This window comes from Alexandromys fortis, unplaced genomic scaffold, assembly GCF_014885135.2.
Source record: "Alexandromys fortis isolate MF-2015 unplaced genomic scaffold, M_Fortis_MF-2015_v1.1 scaffold_88, whole genome shotgun sequence".
NCBI classification, from domain to species: domain Eukaryota; kingdom Metazoa; phylum Chordata; class Mammalia; order Rodentia; family Cricetidae; genus Alexandromys; species Alexandromys fortis.
The window spans coordinates 250,328-265,390 of NW_026067961.1; the positions used below are offsets into that span (position 1 = coordinate 250,328).

General features: G+C 51.4%; 1 protein-coding gene across 1 annotated transcript in view; it reads right to left on the bottom strand.

The window, feature by feature from the left end:
• Morn1 (MORN repeat containing 1) overlaps positions 1–15,063 on the bottom strand; it is a 55,930-nt gene that overhangs the window by 35,251 nt on the left and 5,616 nt on the right. Inside the window, exons 3-8 of the mRNA XM_050153197.1 lie at positions 14,172–14,270; positions 12,646–12,756; positions 11,837–11,927; positions 11,298–11,385; positions 3,466–3,562; positions 2,743–2,853 (exon numbers count right to left, since the gene is read on the bottom strand). Of these exons, the coding sequence (XP_050009154.1) occupies positions 2,743–2,853; positions 3,466–3,562; positions 11,298–11,385; positions 11,837–11,927; positions 12,646–12,756; positions 14,172–14,270 (597 nt within the window). The remainder of the gene's footprint in view (positions 1–2,742; positions 2,854–3,465; positions 3,563–11,297; positions 11,386–11,836; positions 11,928–12,645; positions 12,757–14,171; positions 14,271–15,063) is intronic.

A 15,063-nucleotide genomic window follows, 5' to 3' on the forward strand; every position in this document is an offset into this window, starting at 1 on the left:
GTGTATACAACTATAACTGCAGCACCAGAAGGTAGAGAAAGGAGGATTTCAGGAGTTCAAAATCGCCTTCAGCTATATATGGAGTTTGAAGACAGCCTGAGCTACATGTTCAGCCTCCACACTCGCCAAAAAAATCTCCAAAAGATATAACAAAATCAACAGTAAATATTAATCATATTGATAAAGCAATTATAGTTGAATATCTCATGGGAACAATCATTTATTATAGGTTTTAAAAAGTATTGTAAGACTTATGCATTGAAAATGAACATTGTCAAGAGAAATCAAAGTGTTTTCTGTCTAGGAACTGTAGGCTCAGTGCTAAGAGATGGCTCACTGTGACCCCATTACAATCCCAGCAGGTTTCTGTTGTTAGGGAAATTTATAGGGAAATGTAAGGGATCCGAAGAGTTTTGGGAAAGAGCAAGGCTGGAGAGTGGCGTGGTGTGGCATACATGAGAGTTACCTGACAAGAGTGGGCATACAGTCAGCTGTCAGAACTGAGACCACGCAGAAGCCTAGGTCAATGGGGAAGTCATGGCTGGGGGGATGGGTCAGACACTTGTCTTAGTCACGGAAGTTAGCTCAAAATGGAACAACAACCTAAATATGAACGCTAAAATAACATAAAACTTTTATAAGAAAATCGTCTCTGCTGGGTAGTGGTGGCCTGTGCCTTTAATCTCAGAGGCAGAGGCAAGCAATCTTTGTGAGTTTGGTCAGTCTGGTCTACAGAGTGAGTTCCAGGCCAGCCATGGCTACACAGAGAGAAACCCTGTCTTGAAAAATGAAACAAACCAAACCAAATAAACAAGAGCATGTGTGTGTGTGTGTGTGTGTGTATGTATATGCATACTGATTAAATATTAACAGCACAATATACTGATTAAGTACATACACATACATACTGATTAAATATATACATACATCTATACATATACATGCACACACATATACTGATTAAAATTAAAGGAAAAACTTTCGTCACTGTCCTCCCACACCGAGTGGTCTGGAACACCGCAAACAGAATGTTCCATGATCTAGGTGACTCTTGACAGCTCTGTCTCAGTTCTAGAGAGAAAATGACCTCTCTGGCCTCTTAGAAATCTTATCACAGGCTGGGCCTGATTGTGCAGGCTGATAATTCCAACTAGTCTGGGGGTTGAGGCAGGAGGATTAACAAAAAGTTCAAGGCCTTAGCTGGGTGGTGAGGCAGAGGCGGGTGGGTCTCTGAGTTCAAGGCCAGTCTGTTCTACAAAGAGAGTTCCAGGACAGCCAGGGCTACAATGAGAGACCCTGTCTCAAAAAACAAAACTAAAATACATTGACCCTATGACGCAGAGAAATCTGTGTGTACAAAAACTCGTGAGGTATTCACAGCAAGGCTGCCCCTGATATTAGTCTGGACGCCATCCGGGCGACAGGATGCCGCCACGCAGTGTGGAGGATGGAGCCGTCAGGAACTGCACCGCATCGCATCCCCAAACGCGCAAATGGGAAATAAGCAAAAGGCCGCACAGGGTCTGAACTGCTCAAGGGCCAATCTACAGAGACAGGAAGTGAGGTAGGGACTGGAGTGGGCATGAGATTGGGCATCCACAGAGACAGGAAGTGAAGTAGGGACTGGAGTGGGCACGAGACTGGAAATGGGGATCTAGAGGCCCGGACCTGTTCTGAAAGGGCCCTGGAATGTGGTGGCAGCTGCCCTCATCTGTAGACTCAAGAGAGATCACTAGGAATATAGCTGGACTTGGCGGCACATGCCTGTAATCTCAGGGGAGGAGGATCAGTTCAAGGCCTGCCTTGGCTTCAAACTGAGTCTGAGGCAAGCCTGGTCAGTTTCCAGGGATCTGATACCCTCTTCTGGCCTCCGTGAGTGCCTGCATGCGTGGACACATACCCACACAGAGACACACAACACACACAGCCATATCATTTTTTAAAAATGAGATCATGGAATCATTTAATACTGAAGTTAACAGTATGTAAATGATACCTTAATAAAGTTGCTAAGCCAACTTACTACATAAAAATTTTTATTTTTAATTATATGTTTATTTGAGTGTCTGTGTGCACACAAGGACAAGTGCCCATGGAGGCTGGCGGTATCAGACCCCCTAAGCTATCAGCCCTGAGCTGTTATGGGTGGATCTGAGACACCTAGTGTGGGTACTACAAATTGAACTTGGATCTTCTGCAGAAGCAGTCTGCAATCTTAATTGCTGAGCCATCTCTCCTGTCCATATATGTATTATGACTTTCTCACTGAAGCACTGAACTTGGGTGAATTAATAAATACTAGGAATTAACATGGTAGGAAGGGCTTCAGGAAGTCAGTGGCTCATACCTTGTCTTGGTATGAGGTTCAGTTACCTAAAAAAAGAAATCCAATTCCCGAGAGAGGAAATGAGAGGGTGCCTTTGGCCTAGCTGAGTGATGGTCTATGCTGACCTGCTCAGCCAAGCTGACTGTATATTTTCTATCTTCTATGCACTAGTCAGCGAGTCAGCATGTGCCAAAACACACGCTCACGTGTGCAATGCACACTCTCAAGGCACACATATATACACGTGCACGCACACACAAGACTACCCCTACCTGTGTGTCTTACAGGCCTCCCGAGCCTTCTGCTATAATATTATCTCAGGAGCAACCCGACCATCTTGCCCAGGTTTGCTCTACTTGAAAGCCTGCAGCCCATTCCTCCCGGAAGAGTAGAATCAGCACCCTGAAGACACTTACTCTTGGCGATTTCCCCATCATCTTGCTGCAGCTGTACACTCAGCGTGAAGGGACAGCCTTGGAACACTTCCAGGACCTCTGGGCCCAGGACCACAATCTTCTTAGCCTGTGCTGGGGGCAGAACAGAGCTTTAGTGTTTGTAACAGCTGCACCCAAGGGCTCCAGCCCTTTCTCACTCTGTTGGAGGGTCTGCTAAGATGTCACTGCTGAGGCTGAGGTAGGCCAGTTGAAGGTTTAGATGAAGGACTCACGTTTTGGCTAGGCTCACCCTGGGACAGCGTCTCTGTCCTAAGTCTCAGGAGAGGCCACTAGGAACAACACAGGAGCAAAGGATGGCCAGGAGGGTACCAAGCCGAGGTAGACATGGGTCACTCTGCAGTCCAGTCAGAGTGTAGAGGTCTCAAGAGAGCCTGATAGAGGCCACACAGGGAGGCAGGGGTGGGGGTGTCAAACCAGCATGGTTTGACCAGGTAATTCCAAAATCCTGTGGCCAAGAGGCCCTATGTCTGGGAGGTATCTGTGGCCGAGAGGTTCTGTGGCTAGGGGGAACCCGAGGTGTGGCTGGAGCTGGGAGAGCCTGTAGGTGGGAGACCCACTTGGGTCTGCGCAGCCACAAGTCCCTTTGAAATCAACTAGAACATGCTTTTTCTGAAAAGGGGTGGCATGGATCTTATGCTCCCCAGCAGACCCCGCCAGGACGACGGGAAGGCTGGGAACACCTACCTGCTGGGTGGCCGTTGATAAACATCCCGCAGTAAGTGACTCCCGAGCAGTGCGACAATCTGCCCAGTCCACTGAAGACATCACTGTGCCACTGTCCCTGCACAGAGGACAAGGTGGCCTTAGAGGGTGGCTCCGAGGAGTCCCAGGACCCTTTGTTATAGGAACATCCAAGGCTGTGAAGTTCCTGCAGCCTTTACTTTGGTGGTGAAGCGCCACATTTTGTTAGGAGGGATCCAATTTGCTTTGCTAAGTGTTTTCCCTTTGAATTTTAATGACGCCAGGAAAGAGGGGAACAAAGGCCCAGCGTACACCATGCAAACAAAACACCACTGAACAGGCGCACTTGGTGCACAAAGGCCTCCCAATACAAAGATGTGGCACTTAGTTGATCGCGAGGAAACCTGAACCCGCGACTACAATGGGCCAGGACCAAGGTGGGCTGCTCTGATGCCCGGAGCTTTTAAATGAAAAGGCAATTACAACACACAACTTGAGCACACACACCTCGGAGGGGGGCAAGGTGTCGCTTGCCGTGCCCCATTCGCGTCCTCTGTAGTCCACCTGGGTTCGCAGCAGGAGGATTACCGCCATAGAAAGATGTGAGATCAGAATGGTGCTCTATTTGGTTATGAATTACTCGTATTGGGGAAGTCAACAAAAGGCCTGGTTTGAGTTGTTCTTCTGCTAAGGTTAATTGGGCACCAGCTGCCCCACTCTGTCCCGGACTCCTGCAGCCTGGGCTCCTGATGGAGGGGAACACTGCCTAGTGTCTGAGAATGCAGACAGAACAGGAAAGTGGGTGGTAGGGTTCACTCAGGCCTAGAAGGTGGTGAGAAGGTTGAAGCCCTCAGTAGGGTCAGAGTCCCAAGAACCTGTGAAGAAAGCTTTTCATGGTCAGCCGAGAGGAGAGGGCAGCCACCACAAGATGGGCAGCTGGATCTCCCGAGATGAGTACAAAGACAGGCCTCAGGCTAAGTGCTGAGAGTAGGTGCCCACGGGTGCCGACCTTGAGACCCTCATGCCTCTAGGCCTTATTCACAAACAACGCGCTAGGGGCCCCCTTCAGTTCTGGAGAGGTCAGGAGCCAGCTATGAAACATGTGGACGGGGCCTGGTTGCTCACCCAGGTACAAGTCCCTTGGGATGTGGATGGGCCTTCATCCTGAGAGTTGCCACATTACTCCTGAGCGAGGCTCCAGTCCTCCAATCCTGAAATCCCAAACTCTGATCCCAAGGCTATAAACCAGCTGCATTCCTGGAGCAGCTGATGGTGGATGCGCAGTTGGCAATGTCCTGACCCTGCAGATGTCACTCACCCTGCCATTTCACTTGATCCACGTCTTGTGCTATGAAGAGCGTCCGCTCCGCACTGACCGTGACAGTCCTTTCTCGTCACTGCAGACATGGATGCACCGGGGTTGGGGAGGAAGGTGTCAGGTCGGCTCTGGAGACTCAGGGAGTCTCGGGAGCCCTGCTCGGAGGCCTGGCAGGTGACCCACAGCCCAGGGCCTTCCCCTAGCCTGGCTTTCTTCACTGTGAGAATTCAGGTGTCCCATCAAGCAGGCCAGCCTAGCAGCTTTCCCATCCCCTCCTGTCCTTCCTGGTCTGAGTCTCTCAAGGTAGCAACAGCACACAGATGGCTGGTGATTCTGCAAGAGGGGCCACTTGGCTCTGGCTGGACTCACTAATGTCATGGGCTCTGAGCTCTAGGGTAAGGATCAGCAGTTTCTCTTCTCTCTTCACCACTGGACCCACTTGGGCTTCCTGGAAAGCGCCAGTGTGGACCTTCAGAAGGAAAGGAGGCCGGGTCATGGGCAGGCCAGGGCGGGTGGCCAGGTGCCTGCCCACAGGGTGGTTGCCATGGAGGGATGTGGCCAGAAAGGAGTGCCCGGGCACCGACAGAGATAAACACAACGATGTGGAGGTGCCTGCTGGCATGGCCAATGGGCCAGGCAGTGGTGGGTGAGGAGCTGTGGGCGGCACTAGTCTGCCACGGGAGTCTCTCAGCCAGTCGCTCCCTGGCATCTCCAGCGCAGCTAACGGTGCTTACCACCCATAACAGTTGCCATTGTCCCCGAGGTGGGTGGCCAGTGGGCTGCATGCTAGAATCAGAGCCCACATGGTAAGAGCTGGAGCTTGGTGTTCCTGGCTTCAGGTCAGCACCTATGGACTTGCCTGACTGACATTATAGATTGTATACTGGACATTTGCATCTAGATCACAAACAGACACTGAAACAACTCCAAGAGTGTCAGGCAACTTCCTGCAGATAACAACACCCTTCCACGGTCTCCCTGTGACACAGCCCAAGGAGGCAGCTGGGGAGGTACTGGTCTGGACTTGAGAGCCAAGAGTTGTGAGCGTCCAGAGAGGCAATACTCAGTCTGCGAGTCTCAGCCATTGGGAGGTGGAGCCGGGCACCACGCTGTCACCACAGAACCCCAGGGTATTAGAGACACCTGCTCTCCTCCTCTCTGCCCAGCTGCTGCCTGACATGCAGGGAAGGATGGATACATAAGATAGGACCAAAGAGGGTGAAGACGATGACATAGCAAGTTATACAAGTCATTTAGGGCTCAGGTTTGCACCCCAAATCAGGCAAGCACACAGCAAACAGGGAGAGGACACGCGGATAAGAGTCTAGCAGTCTGTTCCGTGACTGCCACAGTGACCCCAGAGAATGGAGCTCAGTCCTCCTCCTGCCCTGGTCTGCCACAGCTGCGGACCACATTTATGACAGTGAGCTGCAGGAAACAAACGCTCGGCCCCTCTCGGTGTGGGAAACATTTTCCAGTTAACCCACGCTGCTTTCTTCCTACACTTTTACTAGAAGTGGCTCTGTGGTGTCCCATACCATACATGTGGATCTGGGTGCAAGTCCAACCTGGGCACAAGTTCACCTCTTTGTTCTTGCACATCTTGGTCCTTCCTGGGTGAACATGCTCCAGACCTTTTGTGAGTTGGCCTCCACGATGTTATGGCATGGAGGAGACAATTATTACTGATTGCTGCTAAGCGTTGGGACTTCTTTTCCCCTTGGGTGATGTCACCTATGAAGGGTTGGCTCGGCTCTCCTCCTGGGGTTGTGACCGTCGTAGAGCTTGGTTTCCAGCTTGCAGAGATGGCAGGTCCAGTAACAGGAGGCCTGCAGGGTGTTGGATTTGACTGGTCTGGACTGCATCCTCCTAGGATTTCGGCATGTGGAGTGGGAATATTTGTAGGACACAGCCTGGCACTAGTGTACTAAGTGTGGCTGTGATGATTCCAGGAGGGGCCATTGTGGGGAGCAGCTAACTCCTGAGGAGCTACCCCCAGACATGAGTGTTCCACTGTCCCACATTCCCGGGATCTTCAGTGGTAGATACGGGCCTGGGTCAATGGTTTTTCCATCCTGGCCTGGAGCTTCTTGGCCCCAGGAAGGCCGGCAAGTGATACAGGAGGTAGCCACAGGCCCTGCCTTCATCTGCCTGGTGACATGCAGGCCCCTGAGACTCTCCAGACGTGCCAGCAAAGGGGGAAGCTGGGAACTGCAGCAGATGAAGACACCCATAAGGCTAGCCACCTGTTTCATATGTGCACAGGTGTGCCAAACAGCAGGCCGCCCTCTGGGAAAACCCCTATGGGAAATGCTGATTTTCAGGAAGCCAGAGCTTTAGGTGACATCCACGTCCACACTGTGGGAGAGGATGGATGGACTCACGTTACCACGACTGCCTTGCCAGCTGCCTGGCTGTCTCTAGACCCAAGCCCTTTCTCCTAGAACATCTACTCAGGTCTGGATTTCTGTTCTCTAAGTGGGAATACTGGCTAACGGTGTAAGTGTCTAGGGAACTCTGACGGGCACTAGGAAATGCAGAAATGGAAGTCTCCGTTGGTTCCTGTTGGGAACTTCAAACAGTACAACCACTGCGGAAAAATCTGGCAGCTCCATAAAAACTTAAAAATGCAATTACCACACGATGCGGCTATCCCACTGCTGGGTCTCCATACCCACAGGCTTGCACACAAATGCTCAGAGAAGGGGCAGTTCGAGGGTCCGTTGAGATGAATGAACAAGGGAAATGGAACATGCATACATATGGCCCCTTGGCCTTCAAAAGGAGGCTCCTGTACATGCTTCAAAGAGAATGGGCTTGAGGCCATGATGCTCAGTGAAAAATGCCGGTCAGGAAAGGAGTCAGACTAACTGAGACAGAAGAAAGGTGGGGGCCGGGGCTTCAGGGCAATGGGGAGTTGGGTTTAATGGGACAGAATCTGATTACATAGATGAGTTTTGAACAGACAGTGGCAAAGGCCACATAATAATTTAAGCATTTAATGCCACTGAACTAAACACTTAAAAATGGACAAGACGGTACACTTCCTGTTTGCGTCTGACTAATGGCAACACAAAGAACAGTGTGCCTGCGGGAAGCAAGTCTCATGAGCCCTCCCGCCTCATGGCCTCTCCTGGTTGACATCTCTGTCCTCCACTCCATGCAGATGGTGGCCCTTAGTGAGGAAAAACCCAGTGCAGAGATGGCCATCAGCTGGAGAGCCTCGTGAAACCCTCTGCCTCTGGCTAACAAGGCTGACAGACTGGGTAATCACCTTCTCTCACTTAGGCATCATGGGAAACCCTTTTTCCCCTAAGAAGTGCAGGTCAGGGACGTTGTCTCAGGCTGGCAGTCAGTTCTGAGTTCCAGATGGCACTGGATAGAATGTCCACCTTTCCTCTTGGCCTTGGGTGTCCTTTTCTGGTCAGTGTCCACAAGATCCTTGAAGGCACTTTTCTTTAGCCTTACCAAGGCCACTGGAAAAATGTGGAGTTTAGGGCCTGTATGCCCAGATGTGGCTCCTCTCATCACTCCTGAGGACTTGATGGTGGCTGCTTTAGCCCATGTGATTGCTTGTTGGTGCAGCCTGTGTGTCAAAGCCAAAGGCCTATAGATCCCTTCCTCCAAACACTGCCCAGGTCTCCTGCTGACCAGCCCAGAGTGCTGGGGATGAGGGGGGGGGGGGTCAATGCTGAGGATTAAGCTGAGGGAGGAAGGCTTTGTGAAGGGTTTTGTGGAGTTCGAAGTCCTGGGCCCGGGAGGAAACGCCACGGCAGTTTCAACAGCTTTAGCCTGTGTGGCAGTCTCAGGGCCTGTGCTCACTGTTTAGGCATTTAGGCCTCTCTATCGCTTGCCTTAAGGCCCAGAGCATTTCCACCCAAACTTGGAACAAGGACCCAAGGCTGGGCTGCCGCCGGTGAGCAGATCTGGGCTGCCCCCTGGTGGACATACTGCAGGCTGTTGGTGGTGAAAGTAGGCATTCATGTCTCTTGGCCAAGGCCACACATTTTCAGGTTTCAGAAAGGAAAGGCCTCGGGCTGGGCCCCACAGATCCTAACCACCAATAGTCAGTGGCCATCAGGGAAGTAGTCATGACCAGCAGTGAAGCTGGGCTGGAGGTCTGAGTACTTGTGGAACGTCCTCTGGAAACAGGGCTGGAGGGAGTTCTTAGCCGCCTCTCACTCCGGCGCTGGTGGCAGTGTGAAGGGGACTTTCTGGGCTGCCGGTGGAAGCTTATCCATTATACCTGAGCAATGGGGTGGGTTCTGGAGGGACCCAGTGGCACAAGGCCTTTCCCAAATCCCAGGGAAGGAAGGGTCAGGTATATGAACTGGGAAGCAAAGTCTGGGCCCCAGTTTCCCCGTTTACAAAATGTAGCAAACAGCTCCTTTGGAGAGATGTAGGGGGTTTACATGAACCCTTCAGAGAGATGTGGGGGGTTTATGTGAACTCTTCAGAGAGGTGTGTGGGGGGGAGTTATGTGAACCCACAGGTGGAGGGGTTGGAACAGGGTCTGGCAGGTTGGAGGTGATCGGTCAGGCCTGGCCTTCCTCACTGGAAACTAGACACTGTGTAGTGTGGACTTAGTCATGGTGGACTCTGCCGGGATGCTGGACAAGCAGGAGAGAAGTGACCTCTTTGGGTCTTCACTACCATTGCACACTGATCCTGCTTGGGACATACTGTAAAAGTCAGGTCCTTTGAGGATGACCCCCTAAAGGGGGAGGGCCCAGACTGGTGACTGGTCATAGCAGCACACACAGTGACTTGCACTGTCTCAGGTCCAGATCAGAGGCAGCTTCTAGGCCAGCAGTGTCCACAGACTCCAACAGCACTGACCAGACCGGTCCTGCTGGCTCGTTTTATGTCAACCTGAGACAAGATAGAATCATCTGAGAGGGAATCTTAATTGAGAAAACGCCTCCGTAGGATCAGCCTGAAGACAAGTCTGTAGGACATTTTCTTGGTTTATGATTGATGTGGGAGGGGCCAGCTCACTGTGGACAGTGGTCCTGGGTGCTGTAAGAAAGCTGAGCAAGCCTTGGGGAACAAGCCAGTAAGTAGCGTTCTTTTAAGATCTTTGCTTTGATGCCGGGCCATGGTGGCGCACGCCTTTAATCCCAGCACTTGGGAGGCAGAGGCAGGCAGATCTCTGTGAGTTCGAGACCAGCCTGGTCTACAGAGCTAGTGCCAGGACAGGCTCCAAAGCCACAGAGAAACCCTGTCTAGAAAAACAAAAAAAAAAAAAAAAAAAAAAGATCTTTGCTTCGGCTCCTGCCTCCAGGTTCCTACCCTGACCTTTCTTCAGTGATGGGCTACTACCAGGAAGTACAATATTAAACAAGTCCTTTTCCTTCCCAAGCTGCCTTTGCTCATGGTGTTTTATCACGGCAATAGGAACCCTACTGAGTCATGGGCTGAGATCTACCCAAGCGGAACTCTTCTGTTCTGTAAACAGACATGGGTTCCCATGCCAGGCTTCTGTGGCCCTGCAGTTCTGTGGGAGCTGCCCTACACCGTTCCATTTCCATCAGGGAGTCGGGCCCCAAACATTTCTCCCTAGCCAGTGGGCACAATGCCAGCATCAGCAGAGGGAGTGGTGGGCTCTGTGGTAGGAGGGTTTTGTTCTCTAGGGCCAAAGGCCTCTAGCAGTCAGCAGGGACCACTCTGAGCGTCCTGCATCTGGGCAATCTCCTACAGGAGTCCCCCCCACCCCCACCCCGTAGACCTTCTTCCCTTCTTCCCCGTTCTGTATGAACTGGGTGGGGCTCTTCCTACTTTCAGGGGCCTGTTCCTTCCAGTTGTTACTCTAACTGCCACTTGAGAAATCTGGAAAAAATATGAATCACACTATCCTGGTTCCTGTGACGCAACAAGAAATTAGTAGCTGAAGCAGTTCTGACACTTCAGAGTCTAGAGGCCTAAGCGTGTCCTTCCTTCCTGTTGGAAACCCCCAATAGAGCTCGCCACTGTCACAGCAAGCAGCTACACCTGGGCTTTTCGCCTTGGATCCCTCCCGCTGGGGCCTCACCTGTGACAACTGCAGTAGCCAAGAAGCCCGCTTCCAGGGGCCCTAAGCTCCTGCTTCCTGCTAGGAGTTGGCATGCAGTCAGCGCAGAGATGGTGGAGCTAGCCCGGCCCTGTCTCAGGACCTCCCTGCGCTGTAATCCGTGTTTCTTCTTGTGCCCCTCCTGGTAGCGTGCCAGTTTTCCTGGCCAATCACTTCACACTTCTCAGTAATGGCACTAGTGCAGTCTTGTCTTCTGCCCACAACTCGCAGTATCTCATTCCTCCCATGTGGACAGAGCTCAGGCTTCCTTGTCACCCTGACTCACAGCACAGGGCTCATTCCACACGAGGACTTAATAAACACAAGGAAAGTCAGCACCCCGGGTGGGGTGTGGGGTGTGAGGATGAGCTGAATGTGAGCTCAGGACCTCCACGGCATGGCCAGACGAAGTCCGGGCAAACACCACCAAGACTTCTAGTCCTTCCCCCATGGCAGTAAGCGCAGTACCTCGTAAATGGAGCCGTCGGCACAGCACAGCACCCCATGTCCTTGACGCTGGTCTCGAACCCAGTCGCCTTCGTACTTGTCACCATTCCTGAGGGCACAGCACAGGACCCTCAGGTAGGCGCCAGGTGGCTTCAGTGACTCAAACTGACTCCTCTGACCAGGCACAGCAAGTGCACCGGGGCCAAGGCAAAAATAGGCCCTGAGCAGATGGTCTGTGAGCTCCTGACTTGCCAGAGCTGGCTCAGGAGGATTGGTGACAGGCGGGGACATGTCTGCACGTACCCCATCTCCCCTATGACAGGCCCCACTTTCCAGAACATGCTGGGCCCTGTGCAGGAAGGACATGTTTGGCTTCTGCTATTCAAAATAGAAAATGACAGAAAGAAGTGGGAGAGGCGACTTTCTGTTTCAAGGGCAGGTGTGGGGTAACTTCTACAGAATCTACCTACCCAGAGCCCTAAGGCCATCAGTACTCTAGGAGTTATGGGGGCCATTCCCGTTCCCAAGCACCAGCTTGTACCTCCCAGACCCATACTCACTTAAAGATCATCTGCCCACGGCCATGTCTTTTGTTGTCATGGAAGGAACCCTGGTACACCTGCCCATCCTGGTCCTCCAGAAACCCCTGTCCTAATGAAGGAACCAAAACATACCAACTTCACTCCACACTCCCTGCTAGTGATGACCCTTCTCCTCTCCTCCCTTAGCCTCCTGGCGTTAGCTCTGCCTGCACCCAACCCAGGGTCCCCTGTAGCGGCCAGGCTGCCTCCTAGGCCTGCTGATTAAGCTTGCTCAAACAAGAGAGGTAGATGCATTTAGGGACAGGTAGTGCCAGTGCCCAAGTCAGCAAGGCTGATGAAATTGATCCAGACCAGCTGAGTTCCCCTGAAAGGCTTGACAACCTGAAAGGGCAGGGAATCATCAATGAAGATGTGGCCTTGTTGAACTGTCAGTATGCTCAGGTTCTGGACAATTCAGAAACTAAGAGATATTTCTGTTCCCTAACTCAAGCAAACCTGGAGAAAGAAAAGGAAGTTCCCTCTACACTCATGCACACTAGAGCCTGCGAGGTTCATTTACATGGTATGGCTAACAGGAAGGGCAGGGCATTTGCCACAGTGCCCAAAGGGACAGGTACCCCTTCAATCTGCCTCCTATCCCCCTTAGCTTGCAGACCACAGAGGAAGTGACTGACTCAGGCCCTTGGAGTCACTGGGACCTTGGGAGAGTGGATCTGGACAAACCATGGCTGTAGCACTCTGAAACAGGGAGACCTCTTTTGATGGGGCCTCTAAATTCAGACAGACTACGTTAGTGCTTCTACCCCCCGAGCCCCAGGGCACCAGACCTTCCCTCAGGCCGTGGAGGAGCTCCCCTTCATAGTGACCTCCGGCTTTGTACTTCATGATGCCATGTCCTTGTGGCTCTCCTAAGACAAACTGTCCAGAGTAGGTGTTTCCTGGTGCAGATAAGAGGAGAATCAGCTGCTTTCTGTTTCTCTGCTATGCCCTAGCCAGTGGCAGTGGAGATGCCACTTTCTTTTCTTTCCTTCTTCTTTTTTTTTTAAAGTTATTTTGACACAGGGCTTCTCTGTGTAGCGCTGGCTGTCATAGAATCCAATCTGTAAACCAGGCTGGCCTCAAACTCAGAAATCTGTCTACCTCTACCCTCCTAGGTGTTGGGAATAAAGGTGTGCACCACCACCACTTGGCTTGAGGTGCCATTTTCTTTTCTTTTCTTTTTTCTTTTTTTTTCTTTTTTTTTCTATTTATTTATTATGTATACAATATTCTGTCAGTGTATATGCCTGCAGGCCAGAAGATGGCACCAGACCCCATTACAGATGTTTGTGAGCCACCATGTGGTTGCCGGGAATTGAACTCAGGACCTTTGGAAGAGCAGGCAATGCTCTTAACCTCTGAGCCATCTCTCCAGCCCTCTTTTTTCTTTTTTTTAAGATTTATTATGTATACAACATTCTGCCTCCATGTATGCGTGCAGGCCAGAAGAGGGCGCCAGATCTCATTACAGATGGCATGAGCCACCATGTGGTTGCTAGGACTCAGGACCTCTGGAAGAACAGTCAGTGCTCTTAACCTTTGAGCCATCTCTCCAGCCCTTGAGGTGCCATTTTCAAATGGAGGATTCTGTCTTTATGTGCAGCTGGAGAGCTCACAGAGCTCAGTCTGCCTTTGCCTTGTGAGTGGGATACTAAAGGCATAGCTACTACACCTGCTTGGTGTCTGTCTCTACCTTAGTCTTTGGACTGTGAGGAAGAAAACGACGCAGTGGGTTAGTTTCCTGTCCTGGCTGAGGTGGCAGACAGTCCTGGGAAACTCCCTGTGGCACTGATGGTTCAGAGTGAAGGACGAGCCTTCTCAGCTCTTTAAAAACAACTCAGTGCTGAGCCCAAGAGAAAAGTTCCCCTGAGCATCAACAACCCGCTTACTGTGAGGCCTGAAACTCCAGGAAATACCCCCGGCCACTGGCAAGGAAGCCATGGAGCAGTTTTCCCATCCAAGGATACAGTGTGACCGAAATATCTTTTGTTTGTTTGTTTTGAGTGTTGGGATGAAAGGCATGTGTCACCACGTCTGGCCTAAAATATCTTTAACACGGAAGAAAATTGTAACTTTGGGATGATAATTCTTTATTCCACTTAGGTGTTAAGGCGAAGACCAAGTTGTCTTTGGAGGTAAGTGCAGAGCTCCAGCGAGGAGACCCCAGGGCGCCTTTCACTAGGTGGGTCTTCTGCGGGTATGGAGGTCATCCAGGCTGTAGGCTCACACTGGTGGAACCTGAGGCCCCGTTTACACACAGCTCTGAGAGTGTTTATGGGAACACAGTCAATGCCCACCTATGTTCAGTGCTAACCTGACCAGGCCCAGTGTTGGTAGCCTTCCCCAGTGATTTCTCCATCCACAAATTCACCTTCATAATAACTTCCATCTTTAAACAGGAGCTTCCCGTGACCTGGTAAGAGAAATCCACGTGCAGTCAGCTGGGGAGTGGGAATGACCAGAGAGCAACCCAGCCAGTTGGGCTTGTTTTTCAGAGTGAAAACCTCAGTTGCTATGGTAGTGCATATCTGTAACTGGGCTACTCAGGAGTCTGAGCCAACCTGGGCAACATACTGGAAACTCATATAAACAAAACAACCCACCGAGACATTCCTGAATGCCAGCTTCTCAGTTGAAATGACCACAGAGGCATGAGCTGTGCAGATGAGACCTTGCCTCTATCCACATGAGGAGACAGGACACGTACGTGTGGGTGTGTGCGTGTGCGCCACGCATAATAGTGCCCATGGAGACTGGAGTGGGTGCCAGGTCCCCTGGAGCCAGAGCTATGGGCTGTTATAAGCTACCTGAGATGTAGGTGCTAGGAATTGAACTCAGGTCTTTTGCAAGAGCAGTAAGCACTCTTCACTTTTGAGCCATCTTTCTTAAAATTGGGTGCTTGGGGCTGGAAAGATGGCTCAGCAGTTAAGAGCACTGGCTGCTCTTCCAGAGGACCTAGGTTCAATTCCCAGCACCCACATGGCAACTCATAATTATCTGTCACTCCAGTTCCAGGGAATCTGGCACCCTCACACATGCAGGCAAAACATCAATGCATATAAAGAAAAGTAAATCTTAGGGGGGAAAAAGTAGGTGCTCTTCATATAGCTCTGACAATAGTTCTAGATGCCTGCTTACCGGAAGGTAATCCTTCGTGGTGGTGCGGGGGGGGGGGGGGGGGGGGGGGGGGGGGTGGGGGGGGGGGG